This window comes from Colletotrichum tamarilloi (genome assembly GCF_030869305.1).
Source record: "Colletotrichum tamarilloi strain Tom-12 chromosome Unknown Scaffold_2.1, whole genome shotgun sequence".
Taxonomy (NCBI): domain Eukaryota; kingdom Fungi; phylum Ascomycota; class Sordariomycetes; order Glomerellales; family Glomerellaceae; genus Colletotrichum; species Colletotrichum tamarilloi.
In genome coordinates, this window is record NW_026849385.1 from 313142 (window position 1) to 327649 (window position 14508).

The window sequence follows — 14508 nt, forward strand, 5'->3', positions numbered from 1 at the left end:
CGGGCCTTTTATATTAATTGCTATATACCCAATGATAATGACGTTCAATGAATAAAAGTTATGATTAACACTCCACTCGCTCGTCTGTACGAACTTACATATCGCCATTGTGAACGTCATGACATTGGAGAATGCTGTCCACAGCCGCACTCAATGTTTCTCAAGTCCAGCAGCTATCTTTTCAAAGACTTCTATTCCTTCCCTTCCTAATGCCGTCCCGACGGCAACAGCATACGCACCGACGCTCTTCATCCGCCTAAATGCATCAGCGTCCGAGACGCCACCGACACCAATGACCTTGATGTGCAACAACTCTGGCTCTCGCGCGACCAACTCTGCAATGGTCTTCACGTTCCCCAGCGCCAGCGGGTGCAAAGGCGCCCCCGCCATCCCACCGAGTCCAGACCCCGGAAGTCGCGGGTTGTGGTCGCCGCCCTCGAGCAAGAGACACGAGCCGAGCGTGTTTACGGCGGTGATGAAGCTGATCTTGCAGGGCACCTTGAGCATAGCTTTCGGGGTGACGACGGTGGAGTCCTCGCGCAGCGCGGCGATCAGCTCGGCGTAGTGCGCCAGGTGTGTGTACGGCGGCGTCTTGAGGCCGATGGGGATGAGGGGGTCCCGGGGGAGTGCCGCGAGGTAGGCGAGTAGCTGGGCGCGGTCCGAGGCTGGCGGGGCGGCGGTGGCGATGTTGGGGCAGGAGAGGTTTATTTCCATTGCGAGCGGGTGGGTTGTTTTGGAGGAGAAGGAGGCTATGAGGGCGTAGGATTGTGCTATTTCTGAGGGAGTGCCTGTGACGGAGATGATGATGAGTTTGCGGTGGTGGTGACCATGGTGGCCGTGGCCTTCTGGAAGTTGGCTGATGAAGTCGAGGTAGGTTTGGAGGGGTAACGGGGAGTAGCCCAGGTTATTCAGGGACGCGACGTCCGCGGGACCAAGTTGGGAACGGGGCGCTTCCGGGGTGGAGGAGTTTGGCGCCGCGGAGGGTTTTGCGGTGGAGGGGTCGAAGAAGGCGTATTGGTGGCTTGCGTCGTTGTGGGCGAAGCCTGCGAGGAGGGAGGTTCGTGTCGTGAGGGCGCCTGTGTGGGGGCACGCGTGGAGTTGGCGGAGGTCGTCGAGGGTTGTGCACCATGGGTTTGCTGAGTTTAGGAGCGGTGGGGAGATTTTGAGTTCTGGGGGAGGGGGGGATTGCATTTTGGGTTCTGATGATGTGCTATGGTGAGGTTGATAGGTGTCTTGGGCGAGGGTAGAGGACTGTGGTGTGAGAGGAGAGTTGGGAAGAGGTATGAATCGCTGATGTTGGTGAGACTGGAGGAGGTTTGGTGGTTTAGGTGGGAAAAGTTATAAGATGTATGGGGAGTTGGTGTGAGTGAGAGTGAGAGTGAGAGAAGGACGTCGTGAGGATCAGATATCGCGCCGCGCAGAGGGAGTCGGGCGCGGGGCGGGGTTGTGATAAGATAAGATTTCCGGGCAAGTCCGAAGACGCGGCGGGGTGAGGGTGGGGCGGGGCGGCCGGGTCGTCCGACTACAGTTGCTCGGACCCCGCTCGATGTCTTGTAGAGGATTATTAAAGACGTTCGTGAGCATGTAGGACGTAATTTGTCCAAGTGCCAAGTTTGTTTGGAGAAGAGTATCTCAGAGTACTTGAAAAGAGAAGAAGGGCAGTGTTCGGCAGCCTAGGCTTGGAGAGCGATTTCTGATGAACGAGAAGGGGTTAATGATGGGTAGGTAGATATAGGTTGCCGCTCAGAGAGCTTCGTGCTTAACAAGAGAGTCGGGAATCATGTTATAACCGACCGTGATGACCGTAGACGGGGCTGTAAGATCAACTTACATTGTTAATGGGAACCTGGACATGGTCTGGGTAGCAATGACAGTGTGGATTGCTTTCCACCAGACGCGTGGTCCGTTGAATACATGGTCGTATATTACGCTGCCTATTTACATCAACACTCATTGCAAGTTCCAAAAAAGTCCAAGGCTATGAGGAACGGGGCCGTAAGGGTGTCGTGTCCACAGTCATCGTTGTGGGCGTCAGTCGGCGTACAAGGCTCCGGTCTGGTCTTTCACGACGTCCGTTTGCGCTCTACACGGCAGTAGAAACTGATGTACCTCGACCGTACCAGGTGAATCCGCCTGGCTGCTGTCTCGTTCTTCTTTTGTTTTCGAGTCAAGTTTTCTGCCTCGAGTTCCGTGCTGCTGCTACGGCTTGACAGAAACCTGACAAAGATCTGTTTTCCCGCAAACTTTTGAGGGAAAGCGGTTCGAAAGCACTGACTGAGCCGCACAACTTACATGCTGACATGAGTTGTAGAAGATATCCTCAAGGAACTCTGTTTGGATATCTACCTGTAATGTCAATATCGTTGGGGACACACTTCTTGCGAGCAACCTCGCCGAGGCGGTCCGCCCGCCACCTCTTTGGTTTTACTGTCAAGATCAACAGCCATAGGGTGGCCTTTCTTTGACTGAAGCAGGTTCAGTTTGCGGAACACACCAGCTGAAGTCTGAGCTATTGTTCCAGAGAGATCTCTTCAGGAGGATCTATCAACGAGTAGAGTGCTCGAGGACTATACTCGGCGGCATGAACGTACACACACACCCCTACAAGCTCCTTAGTAGTCGGCGGAAATTCAAACTTATATAAGAGATTACGGTCATTCCAGAAATGGGCTTCTTCTATTTGGCACGGGCATCCGTGCTGGTTCCAGTTGACTCTCGCACGAGGTAGATAAGCCTCCGAAGGCCACTTCGGAAAGTATAATGGCGCTATCTGTTAGGATTCTCCAGTATCATAGCGATTATGCCTTTCGGTTCATTGGGTTCTTTGGGTAGATCTTCCGTAGCCTTTGGGTATTCCATTGTGATGGACCTCATAGCGGAGACGGATGGGGGAATAAAGCGTATGCCCTTGAATGATATGTCAAATTTCGAGCACGGGGCGACGAAGGAATACTCTTGTCAGAGACCTTGAAGAATATGCTCAAGTACGCCAACCACACTTATGATAGCGCTTTCACATCGTTGATTTCTAAAAGTTGGTTGTGAGGCATTCTCCCGCAATTTATACTGATGTTGACCAATGAGCAATCATCTTCATTGAAATTGACCATTGTGCCGACACCCCTCCAAGAAGGTCGCCGGATAGATGATAACTCTCAGATTTGCGAGCGGGCACGAGGCTACCACACTATCTAGCGGATTACCCAACGTTCATAAGTTTTGGCCATGACCTAAGAATTAGAACGAGGCCCCCTCGGACTAAGCTTTTTTTCCACAGCTCAACATGCTTTTCGGGTCGAGAAGATGGCTTTAGCTCCTCAGGGTGCCCAAATCAACAGGCGACAGAGACTACCGTGACAGACATCAAAACAGCAACTGATCCGCAAAACATATCTCAATCAGGTCAAGAGAGGCCAGTAGAGGCTGAAGCTGGGACAGCTCTGGGAAGTCACTGGTAGCACACTTGCCATACTTCTAATACGATCGCGGACCATGCCGTGTTGCCGACATGTTGTGCGAAGTGGATTCTGCTTCTCCAATACGGGAAATGGTGTCGTTGGGATTAGCATGTGTGCGTGGTACACCTCTTGTTTATGAGACAGGATCATCCAGCTTGAGCTGAATTTGGAACAACTATGTACGACCTCGAGTCCTTGCCTCTAGCTTCAAGCCACTTGGTCACGTCAGAGACTTGAAGTCAAGAACATTAAAGCTGGGCGAACTACGCAATGGGACAAATATAGAAACAAAAGCATAATTCTGTATTTCAGAGTGAGATTGGAGACAATGCGGTCAGGAACTCGCAGCATCGTGATTCTCCTTACTGACTGTGTTAGAAACGCACTTTGCAATGTGGGAGCCAGAGGGCGCGGAGAAGGCTGTGATGGCGTTCTTCATGCCTGTAGGGGAATCTATATTAATGAGGGAGACCCCCTTCTACCTCGTCTTCTCCTCAACTTCGAAGGTCGCCGAAGAGATCGGCCGCGCACATGGACTTCCGTTGCCACGGTCCCTGAATCGGCGAGATTTAGCTATAACCCAACTCTAGAGTATCGACAGGCACATCACGAATCTCCTGTGCACAGGCGCTCAATAGGCTCCTTGCCTCTCTGTTTGCCTCTACTATATTCTGGTAGTAATGCTACTTTCAGACATGAAGGCAAGGGGGGGTAAGTTCTCTTCCTCAAAATCGCCGTGATCTTCATCGACGTGGCTGGTCGTTCGCCAGGTTAAGACCTCTGGAAATAACCAACTCACAATCGCTACCAACATGTGTCCGCTGACGCTCACATCTATCCTTCCCAGTTCACACAGATCGGTTGCGGTCTGAGGTTCTGGCTGACGTCCACATTACTAGCCTCCACGTCTCAAATTACTGTGTGTCGAGAGATCTCGGCCGATGATCAGTATCTAGGAAACCGACGGTCTCAAAGACGTCCGTGGCATTTCGTCTCCTTCCGGACTCAACTCTCTGCTGTCTCGAGGGGACTACACGTTTAAGCAGAGCTCCGGAAGGAGAGGCACGAAGGGACATAAAGTTCGGGCACGTTGAATATCTCCTATGTTGAAGCATCATCTTTTGGTCTCGCCTCAACCTGGAAGGCTTGTTCTTTCATCGTTATGACAGACCAGCAGGCAAAGAGCTCTACAGCGTCAGTGGCTCGAATCGTCTCCTTCCCTCAAGATACTCTCCTTCTAAATTATCTATAAAGTATTCTGCACTTGTTCTGTCCCTGCTGTTCCTGTGTCCTCCTCTTGCTCTTGTTCCGCATGCGTACGGGCCTCTTATGGCTGTATCAATCTAAGTAAAATCTATGGAAGTTCCTGTGACTTGATCACCCCTCTTCGTATCGTCGAAACCTTTGATCGCGCGGGTGACCTCGCAGCGAGCTCGGCCAGCCGTAAATTTCCGGCAGCCATCTGTCAATCTTTGACAACAGACACGGCCTGACTGGTTCCCAATCTCGTGGGTGGGATCAACGGAGCTCAATACCAACAGCCTTACGGCCGTCCGCGATACATTGGGGATTCGAGAATCATCTGCCACGGAGCGCATGACAAACTCACTCTTCACATAGCCCCGGCCGGCAGTGTTCCTTATCACGGTAACCAGATGAAGCTCTAGCATGCTCCTTCTAGCCTCCTCTTCCCAGCTAGTTCAACATTTCAAGACAAGAACTCCATCTGATCGCTGCGCAAGTCATCGACGTGATTCCCAATGAGCTAAACGGTATTTCCATCCTGGAAAGGAAATACACAGAGGTAGGTGCAATAAACCAACGTCCGCGGCACTCGAGGATTCCCATGATCCCCCGCGCCTCGGCATAGCCATCCCAGGCTTTCCCAAGAGTAGCAGACAGCCCAAAGAAACGACGGGGAAAAGCAAGCCGCCCCGTCGACAATAAAAAAACTCTCACAAACAAGCTTACTCCAAGACATGGGACCGGCTAAACCGCCAAACCCTAACTAAACAGGTCGCCGTCCATTTCCAACAAGGTTCAAACGGGATGGGACTCCCGCGACTGGAGCTTCCAGCCAGCCCTCCAAAGGCATCAAGAAGCACAAGACGCCAAATGGCTCCTCAACCCCGGTAGTTGAGGGGGGGAAAAATTAACTACGAAAAATCCCGACTACAACAATCTAATTAACTCATCTCACCAAGCCGTGACAAGCCAAAAGCTTGTTCTGTCTCTAAACTACCACACACACAGAGTTCAGAAGTCCAGACCAGGCACAGCCACCCATTGGCGGGGATACATTCCAAGATAGAGTTACGTGCGTAAAAAAGGCGCAAGAGCCGAACGTCGCCCATATCCCGGCGGCCCGGGAACAAAGAACTTCTGCTTCTTCTCGCGCGTAAAAAAAAAAGCTATCATTTTTTTCGGGTTATTATAGAGTGCAACTTTAATTTTCGCTGCTTCAGCCGGAGGTACCTATCCTACTTGATCAGCCACCCCGCGACGGCAGCGACCATGGCCAACCCATGGACAGGGGAATTGAAACTAAAGAAGAAGGATATCCTTCAGCCCGTGACCACCTCTCCAGTAGTCTATTCGGTAGTCAGCAGTGCCCGAGTTTTTCTTCGTCTCAAACAACTAAGCTCCGTTTGGAGACCTATTTGGAAACTTTTTGAGCATAGCCGTAAGGCTAGTAAAAGTCTTTGTGTAACCACAGCCTTGAACCTACCGCAGTATCGGCGGCGCCAGAGCCCGGGGTGAGATTTCCCGCCGTCGGTGAACTGGCTAAAGTAATGAGCATTCACTAAACTCTACGGACGAGAGTGAGGATGAACGAGCACACGGCCGATGAGGCTTTCCCCGACACGGGCAAGCGCCAGTCCAATGCTCTCCTGCGACAAGCGTCAATGCGGCGGTGAGAAAAGGACATCGTGCAACGATCTTGCAGATCGGACAGCGGTGGTGGATCAGCCGACAGAAGCATGGCCGCCGTGGTCCTTCACCACCGAAACCACTTTTAGAGAAAATGTGCTGGGCTGGCATCTGATCCAAACGAGGATGGTGTGATATCATCGCTTCACTTCTGCCATCCAGAGCCGATCTCAGGCCTCGAGATATCACCCGGCATCCTCATTGCTCGACTGTAACATGATAGGCTTCAACCAGTATCGGGTCTTGGACAAGAGCACCTATGACGCAATGGTTGTTCTTCGGCATTAAGGCAGAAGCTCCAGGCTGTGTTCGAGTCATGGCACAAAACGGATAGAGAACGGTCTCTCGGTTGAAAGTGGGTTGCCAGACGGTTCTCAACAAGTAGACGAATACTGCGTAAGGCCCATGACAGAAGTATCCGTATGTCGTCACAACCAACCGCAGAAACGGCCTGTTTGTTGCGCTCGTAGAGCTTCCGCGGGACGCGACTAGGTATTGGGTTTGCTCGCCTGTCTTTCCGTACACTTCAGATCGAGCACTGTCTACAGATATGCATGGTTGTACGAGTTGATCGGGTAGGTAGTTCTGGCCGGGATTTGTCGGTGTTTGAATTCAAGAGCGTAATCTGGTAATGACGTGCAACCAGGTAGAACGGAGAGTTAGTCGCCGGTGGGGTCACTGGGGTGAAGATGCACCTGCGAAAGTTATTTCCGGAAGACCCCTGACTGTCGGTGCCAGGGAGCCAGGGAGCCTAGGACTGTTGGTATTGAAACGTGGGGACTTCTGAGTAGAGCAGCAAAATCTTCGACACATCTGTGAGTGTCTACTGAGTACTGCGTATGTAGGTATTCAGCTTCCACCCGGTTGACCTAGTTTTAAGTTGTGCCACCGGGCGGGTTGAGCATTGACCAGTGGGAACGATCCCCCACCCCGAGCGGATTTGGTGATCTTGTCTGGGGATAGGCCCGCCAACGAGAAAGTGGACAAGACTATGCAAGAATGGAGACGGTGATCTGCGTTTCGAAGGTGATTGTAGGTAAGGCCATGAACAGAAGCGCCTCCAAACGGTTGAGACTTTGCACCATGTCCTAGTAATGAGTCGTGACTGGAACTCTCGGGCGTTCCAGAACCCTTGCTTCTCGACCATTTTTGCTCCTTAGGAGTCAGGCTAGGTTGCCTGCGTGATGGCATTTTCTTTGCTTGTAAGTGAGTGTACATGCTGGGCTGAATAGAATTAAGATATCGAGTCAAGTCGTATGGCGCGTAGCAACTGGTGTGCTTAATGATCCACAGAGATGCGATATGTCCAAGGTTCTCTTAGTCCCAGAAAACTGGGTTGACGTGCTTTGACAGTTTCGTTAATTGTGTCCACGCAAATGTCTGAAGCTGTCCATTGGCTGGTGCCTTGACCCCAAACGTGTTCTATTAGGCTGAGGAGTCCGGAGCATCAGCCTTCTTGGTCCTCAGCTGGGTTACATCATGGACTGAAAGCCCTACAAAAGTTCAGGTATACGTGAGCAGTAACTTGGGACGAACAAGGCCATCCCGGGAGCGCTTCGGGGCGGTAGGCTTTCGTGGTCTTAGGCCTCGTGGGTATCAGTCTGTGAGGGGCCGGTGTAGTAGGATCGCTCGATGTATCTGACGTCCGGTCTCTTCTTGTCTGGGGTGAGAGTTCATTACGTCTTTTGCGAGCTGTAGCCTTCGTAGTCTTAGAAAGAGTGATACCGTCCAAAGAAAGCCTGTTTGACCGAGCCGTGTATGTAAATGTTTGCTGGCGGAGCACTGTGCAGCAATCGGGCCCGTCTCATCTAAACAATGGCGTGTTTCTCGCATCTGGAGCGGCCAGTGTGGCGTCGAGAGCGTCCGTGGCCACCTGGCAAGGGAAGCTACATGATTATCGAACTGCACCCTTCATTGAGGTATTGGTCTGACTGATCAGTCTCAATATCAGGCGGGATGCCAGGCGTAGTTTTACGACCTGCGTCTTGCAGTCTTGCAGATGGCTAGCACACGCGCTCGCAGCCCACAATTCGGCAAAGTTGTCTCAGATGTGTGAGGACACGGAGAAAGACCGAATTCGTCGTATGGCTATCCGTTATTGTACAATATAAAGCGCGTCGCTCGGGAGGGCAGAGACAGCTGGCACATGGACGGGTACCGGCTGCAGAGGGTGCAAGACAAGTGGTTGTTCTAGCGATTCTCGAAGGCAGCTGTGCATCGTTGTGACATGAATAGCGGTCGAGCTAAGGCAAGCTGGTCTCAGAGTCCATGCGACCGTGCGGTATTGCGCCCGGCTGGCCGCTTGGTCTCACATTCATCAGACGATGCTGGGATTCCCGGCGGAAGGTTGAGACTGTAGGTACGACACGGGCGAGTCGCAAGTGAGCGAAGCATACTTGTTGCGCCGTGTTCGTGTGCGTGTATCGGTATTTGTAGCCAATGGAGGGAGAGTACTTGAAGATTCGGGCGGATTGTCTCGACTCCAGGCCGACCGAGAGGCAGATGATGTTTGACGCGAATATCCGTACTTTTGTCTTGTACGGATTGGTGATGGTTGTGTGCAAGTCCAGGCAGGTTGACTTGTGTAAGAGGAGAGAGCCTCACCCTTGATGACAGAGTACCCTGCGGATAGACGTAAGGTAAGGTATTGTGCACAGTGTGTCGAGATGATGAGTCGTGAAGGTACCTTGATCCACGCAGTCTTCCTTTCGCTGATTTGCTGCATCGTCTCCGTTCCGTCTGTTTTGGGTCTTCCATGGCACGTACCTGTCTGGACTGAGGTGGAGCGACAAGTCGAGTGGGTCTCTGGGAGCATGGGTACCTGTGCACGGTGCAGGCGCTAGGAAGATGACAGATAAACCAGTCAAGAAGCTCCAATGCGACCCACCTGATTAAAGTGGGTCCCTGTCGCTCTCCCTTGAATGGCTGGCAAGACCGCAAAGCGCAGTATGGGCAGGCGCGACGAGTGCCTCTTAAACACGACGACCGTTTGAAGCTACCTTACCTTCGCACTTTGGTGAAGCCATTGACAGTCCGGCCAGATTCTTCGCATCACCTGCTGTGCTACTCCTGCTGTGCCCACCTATCATAGGCGAGCTACGTGGGAGCACCAAGTCATGAATGAAGCGTAAGTGTCCATGACTGATTCGGGTGGTCCATAGTAGCTACGTTACACCTAATGACTGTACGGAGTAGTGTACTGAAGTGATCCGTACAAGCTCACGACGCTGTGTTCGTAGATATCCCGGTATCCCGTGCGCTGCGAGACAGGAGGGACGTTGGCCCGCGCAATGGTTCGAGTCCCCACATACCCGACAATGAGGACGCGACACTGCAACTGCGACTTCACGTCAAGGTGGTTGAAGGTTGTCCTTGGATCCCGACTCCCGACCGGCGACAAGCCTTTGTGGGTGGAAAGGGGACAGGGACCTGGATGGGAGTGGAAACTTCCATTGAAAGAGAAGTGGCCAGTGCGGTCGAGTGGGCTCGCTTAGCACTGGACCAGGGATCTGGGCCACAAGGCCCCCTGTCTTGCCTTCTTGATCGGGGCTAGATCCGAATACGTACTTGTTGCTTTCCGTTAGGGGCGGCAACCAGGATGGACAGGCCTTTCCCCTCCTCTCTTGCCTGCACATGGTACGGAGTACTGCGTAGTTACCGGTATCACGATCTCACATTATACCTACCGTCTTGTTGAAGACAAAAAGTCTAGTCTATGATATACGTACAATAGTTGCCTCTGTCTTTGCGTTGCATGAGATGGAAGCAGACACGGCGGGACGGGTTCTTCCCAAACCCCGGAGGGGACGATCCTCAAAGGTCTTAGGTCTTTAGTCATCAAGGGACAGACAGGCAAATCGGCGCTCGTTCCTTCCTTGGCCCGTCATCCAATCTCCTCCAAAGGGCACCAAAGCTGCCCTCGTGCGTTTTGACTCAGCCGTCAGACCCAGATCACTGGGTGTCGTCCGTCGGTACTGCACCGTTTTCCCACGGTTTTGGGCCTTTGGCGCGCCTCCGACCCAGCATCTGCACGCTTTTCAATCCTTCCAGGCCCCCCCCCCCCTCTCATTTTCTTTTTTCAAACCGCGTCCACGTTACCGGGTGCTTTGTACGAATACTTGCTACGCGCACTCAATTATATATCCGTTCGAAACCCTCCGACTCGCAAAGTGCAAGCCATACTCCGTACCGTCACTGGAAATCTTCGCAAACGGCTGACAATCTTAAGGCTCAAATGGAAAATAGATTGACTTCCCGAGTTCCGTTTCTTCCTCTCGGCCCTACAACCATCACCAGGAATCCTCCGGTTTCAACTCCCGCATTACTCTGACCCACCCGGCCCGGATCTCACCGGTTGCTTGATTTTCCATTGCCTGTGTATGCGTACGAAGTACTCCATAGCGTACGCAGTATCCCTAGTACCCCTTCCGACCAGCAAGCAAGGACAGGCTTGGAACACACATACCACAGCACACCTCACACAACGAACCAGGCAACGGTCGCCGATCAAGTCTCTACTTGTCATCCTCGCTGACCCTCCCGGACGCTGGCTGTCCCTGCAGAAAAGAGACAGGGCCCATAGAGAGCCCCCAAACCAAGAATTAAGATCCCCATCTAGCTCCCTCGACCCCTAGAATTTCTTCGGTCGAATCCCTTCAACAAGTCTAGCTCTTGTCGGCCTTCACCAGAGCTGACGCGCTTTCCATTGCCTCGCCTCACTTTCAGGCCATTGGCATTCCTAGGTATTTCGTCGCTCCTAACATTCAGAACAACATCTTTCGGCTTGCCCATCTTGACCCTTCTCCGCCTCCGCCCCTTTCTCACCCAACTGGAGCTATCCGTACGGATAGGTACCCGAACGCACCTTCGCCTCATACTCAACATCACCTCACTCTCAACATCGAAATTTCAGTTCAGCTCAACAACCACCAAGCAAACCCTCCCGAAACGCTGTAGCTACGCTCACTCGTCCCCCCTTATCCTCTTCTCCGGCTGTCACACGGCACGAAGAGGAGCATCAGTCCCAGGGTGGTGCCGCCAGCCAACCTCTAGCTTCGCCTTTGTGCAACCATTCTCCTTGTCCCTCCACTGTCTCCAGAGAAACTTGGCCGCGCTAGCTCGCTAGTAGTGCCGGCCATACGGTACGGATACTGCTAGGCCAGATACTGGCTACCGGTGCTGGTTCTGGTACAGGGACGGGTTCCATACATACCGCATCTTTTGCAACCCAAGGAAAGGACCATATGTGTATTGCGCCCGCCCACGCGCCGTACGCCTCGTCCTGCAACTCTCTTCGACTCCGTTTACATCCAAATTCATCGTCCCCTTCGAGCCCAGTCACCACAGCTACACTACTTTAGCTAGCATCCTCTGTGACGCTACGCCAAAACAACTAGTCTCCTCCGTCTTCCTCGTCCTCCTGCCCTCTAGCCATCCCTCAGTTGGAAACCGTCTCTCCTAATCTAGATCAACTTCTCTTCTCCCATTCCACGTCCCCTACCGCTCATTCATCCTCACTCGTCCTCCTGTCTCTACCAGCAGAGAGACGCACTCTGCTTTCTATCGTGGCATATTCTGCTCGTTACGAACATCTCTAAACAACGAAAATCGGATATACGACACACATACCCAAACACATGGCAGCATTCCCTCTTGGTCAACGTCCCAGCCACGCTCAATTTTCCTGCACGCTCTCAGAGTTGGACCAACGTCATTCTTGCTGCTAGCACTCACTACCAAGTATCGGGAGTAATCACTCCAGGGCCTTTTGTGGCCGCCACGGCGCCTCTTCGCCCAGTCCCTAGCGCCGTTGCGGATGCCTTCATAATAGCAGCCCGCCCTCCCCAGAGCAAGCTTCAGCCCTTGCTGTGCTCTCGTCAACACATACCTAGGGCAAACCCATCTGTCGCCAGCCTCCGCTCAAACGTGAGGAAGGATGTTTGACCACTTTGCATTAGGAACCCAGATCCGCTCAGGTGCGAACGGTTCTAGCGAGGAGCCATCTCTCTCTCCTAAACAACGCTCACGAGAATTACCGAACCCGACTAAAGGACTCTTGTCCCCCCCGGCATCATCTCCGGCTCTTCTTGATACACTGCCACTTCCACCACAACCCGTGGACAACCTTGCCCGCGAGCTCAGCAAACAGACTCTGATTCCAGAATTTCGACAACGAAATCCGCTGGTGACGTCGGCGATAGACTCCTCGTCACTGGTCACCGATTTATCGATGGCCGATCTAGAGGTGGACGACGATTGCGATATGAACTTTGCTACAGACGATATCAAGGAGCACCAGCCAGTGGCCGATTGGAAGAGAGCTCGGCGTCAGCGTTACAGCCGCTTTGTCAACAATCCAACCAATGCCCGCGCCATAGAGGCACGTATCAAGGACATGGTCTCGGGAGAGTTGCAGTGCAACGTTCGTCCATCTGCAGCAATGTCTTCTTTGCCAGCAGCTGTTCCTGTATATCCTCATCTTCCCAACATTGATGCCGACGGCTATCCCGAGATCGATCCAGCCTTGACACAACCCGAAGTGGACGAGGGCTTTTGCGATCAAGACGAGGAATATGCTCTCATGCAGAAAGCATTAGCTGCCGACAGAGAAAGGCTGTTAGGAAAGTCGGGGGGCATGCGGAATTACGGATCTTTACGATTCAGAGGATCGGCAGAGACGGCGCTCCGTTGCCAGAACGTTGTCAGACAACGACCAAGGATGCGACGAAGAAAAGGACCGGGACCAACCATCGATCCTCGACCAAGCTGAATCGTCCTGGCAATTGCACAGTCCACTTCGCATCTGTCGAGCCTCTCTTATTATTTCGATTTCATTGTACGAGCGTCTAAAGAACATTTCAGCGATATACCCATGGGAAAAGGACTAGGTTTTGGCTAGGGCAACGGCGTTTACTTGGATGGATTTGAACTGCGACATAACCATGCCCTGAAAGTTCAATTGGGAACCACTGCCTCTGGAGGTCCAGGGGTGAGACGGCGTTTTGATCGTGTCAGGCAAGACACGGAGACTTTTGCCTTTATTTTTCTTCCATCATGCGGTGAGCCACTCGATGGTCGAATGTCCGCTTCTTCGGCATTGATGTTCGGGATCGGAGGCATTTTTCGGCTTTCAACCACCTTGACGGCCCGAGGTCATCACCGAGTCATCAGTTGCGCAAGCTCCGGTTCTTTGGCTGGGTGTTTGTCTGCCCATAGCCTTCGAAGGTGCAGACGTGGCGTCAATACTTACAGCCTTTGTCAGGCAGGGTTTTGCCTCTATGCATCATTCTCTAGGTCGCTGATGAGAGGAGACTATTGAAGAAGTCTAGACAACTTTCGAATTCAACAAACGAGACCTCCCACTTTGGGATGTGTCGCATTCTTATCTGCTGACGTTTTCACTTTGAATCGCAGTGATGACTAAGATTGTGATGATACAGGATAGCGATGTTTTCAGTGTTACCGTTCTTGCGGGTGGTTGGGAAACGTGTGCAATAGACAACGGCTGCCCAGCGAGCAAGCTGTCCCGATAGGTTGGGAAGCTATTGTGGTCAAAGTAGGATTTCAAGGGAGTCTACATTCATGCATGCGGCACAATGCACCGCGATCTTCGTTTAGAACCGGTGACGTCCACCGTCACTGCCCCCCTCTTGATTTCATCACACCTTTTTCTACCCCTCTTCAGATAAGTATCATGAAGGGCCAGCCGTATGAACATTCCAGCTGTCTCCCGGCTAACACGCTCTCCACCTGCGCAAGTGCGTATGGCATGATCCGAAAGCTGGAGGGGTTGTATGCGAAGGAACTCGCAGCTAATGAGGGTGAGATACCCCAATTAGACTTTCAGGTGGTCAGGTCAGCGTCGACGAGGAGACGTGCAGTAGTTCCATCTGGGGCAGCTGATCACCAATGACTGATGTCTTCCCCTTGATAGCTATGGGTAGCCTAGTTCACGAAGAGCTGGGACAGCTTAGCCGCGGACTGTGAAAGCTACTCGGAGTTGGAGCATGAGCCTGGATCGGTGGCCGGTCCGGCCGTCGAAGGCGTGATTCCTTGCAGTTTGGCACCGCCATCGCTCTTAGCCGACAACGCCCCTACTTTGCTTCTTGAAATATCTCCG

At 52.6% G+C, this 14508-nt stretch overlaps 4 protein-coding genes across 4 annotated transcripts; 1 reads left to right on the forward strand and 3 right to left on the reverse strand.

The window, feature by feature from the left end:
• Positions 1–150: 150 nt before the first annotated feature.
• Positions 151–1191, reverse strand: CTAM01_00743 (dihydroorotate dehydrogenase; the record flags this gene model as incomplete). Its single annotated transcript, XM_060516791.1, has 1 exon — positions 151–1191. The coding sequence occupies one exon, from the start codon at positions 1189–1191 to the stop codon at positions 151–153; it is 1041 nt and encodes a 346-aa protein (XP_060388253.1).
• A 5724-nt stretch (positions 1192–6915) lies between these two features.
• Positions 6916–7536, reverse strand: CTAM01_00744 (uncharacterized protein; the record flags this gene model as incomplete). Its single annotated transcript, XM_060516792.1, has 2 exons — positions 6916–6931; positions 7319–7536. The coding sequence occupies 2 exons, from the start codon at positions 7534–7536 to the stop codon at positions 6916–6918; spliced, it is 234 nt and encodes a 77-aa protein (XP_060388254.1).
• A 1096-nt stretch (positions 7537–8632) lies between these two features.
• On the reverse strand, positions 8633–9204 carry CTAM01_00745 (uncharacterized protein; the record flags this gene model as incomplete). The annotated part of the gene is made up of 2 exons (XM_060516793.1): positions 8633–8916; positions 9156–9204. 2 exons carry the CDS (start codon positions 9202–9204, stop codon positions 8633–8635), a joined length of 333 nt encoding a protein of 110 aa, XP_060388255.1.
• A 3120-nt stretch (positions 9205–12324) lies between these two features.
• On the forward strand, positions 12325–13158 carry CTAM01_00746 (uncharacterized protein; the record flags this gene model as incomplete). Its single annotated transcript, XM_060516794.1, has 1 exon — positions 12325–13158. The coding sequence occupies one exon, from the start codon at positions 12325–12327 to the stop codon at positions 13156–13158; it is 834 nt and encodes a 277-aa protein (XP_060388256.1).
• Positions 13159–14508: the final 1350 nt, after the last annotated feature.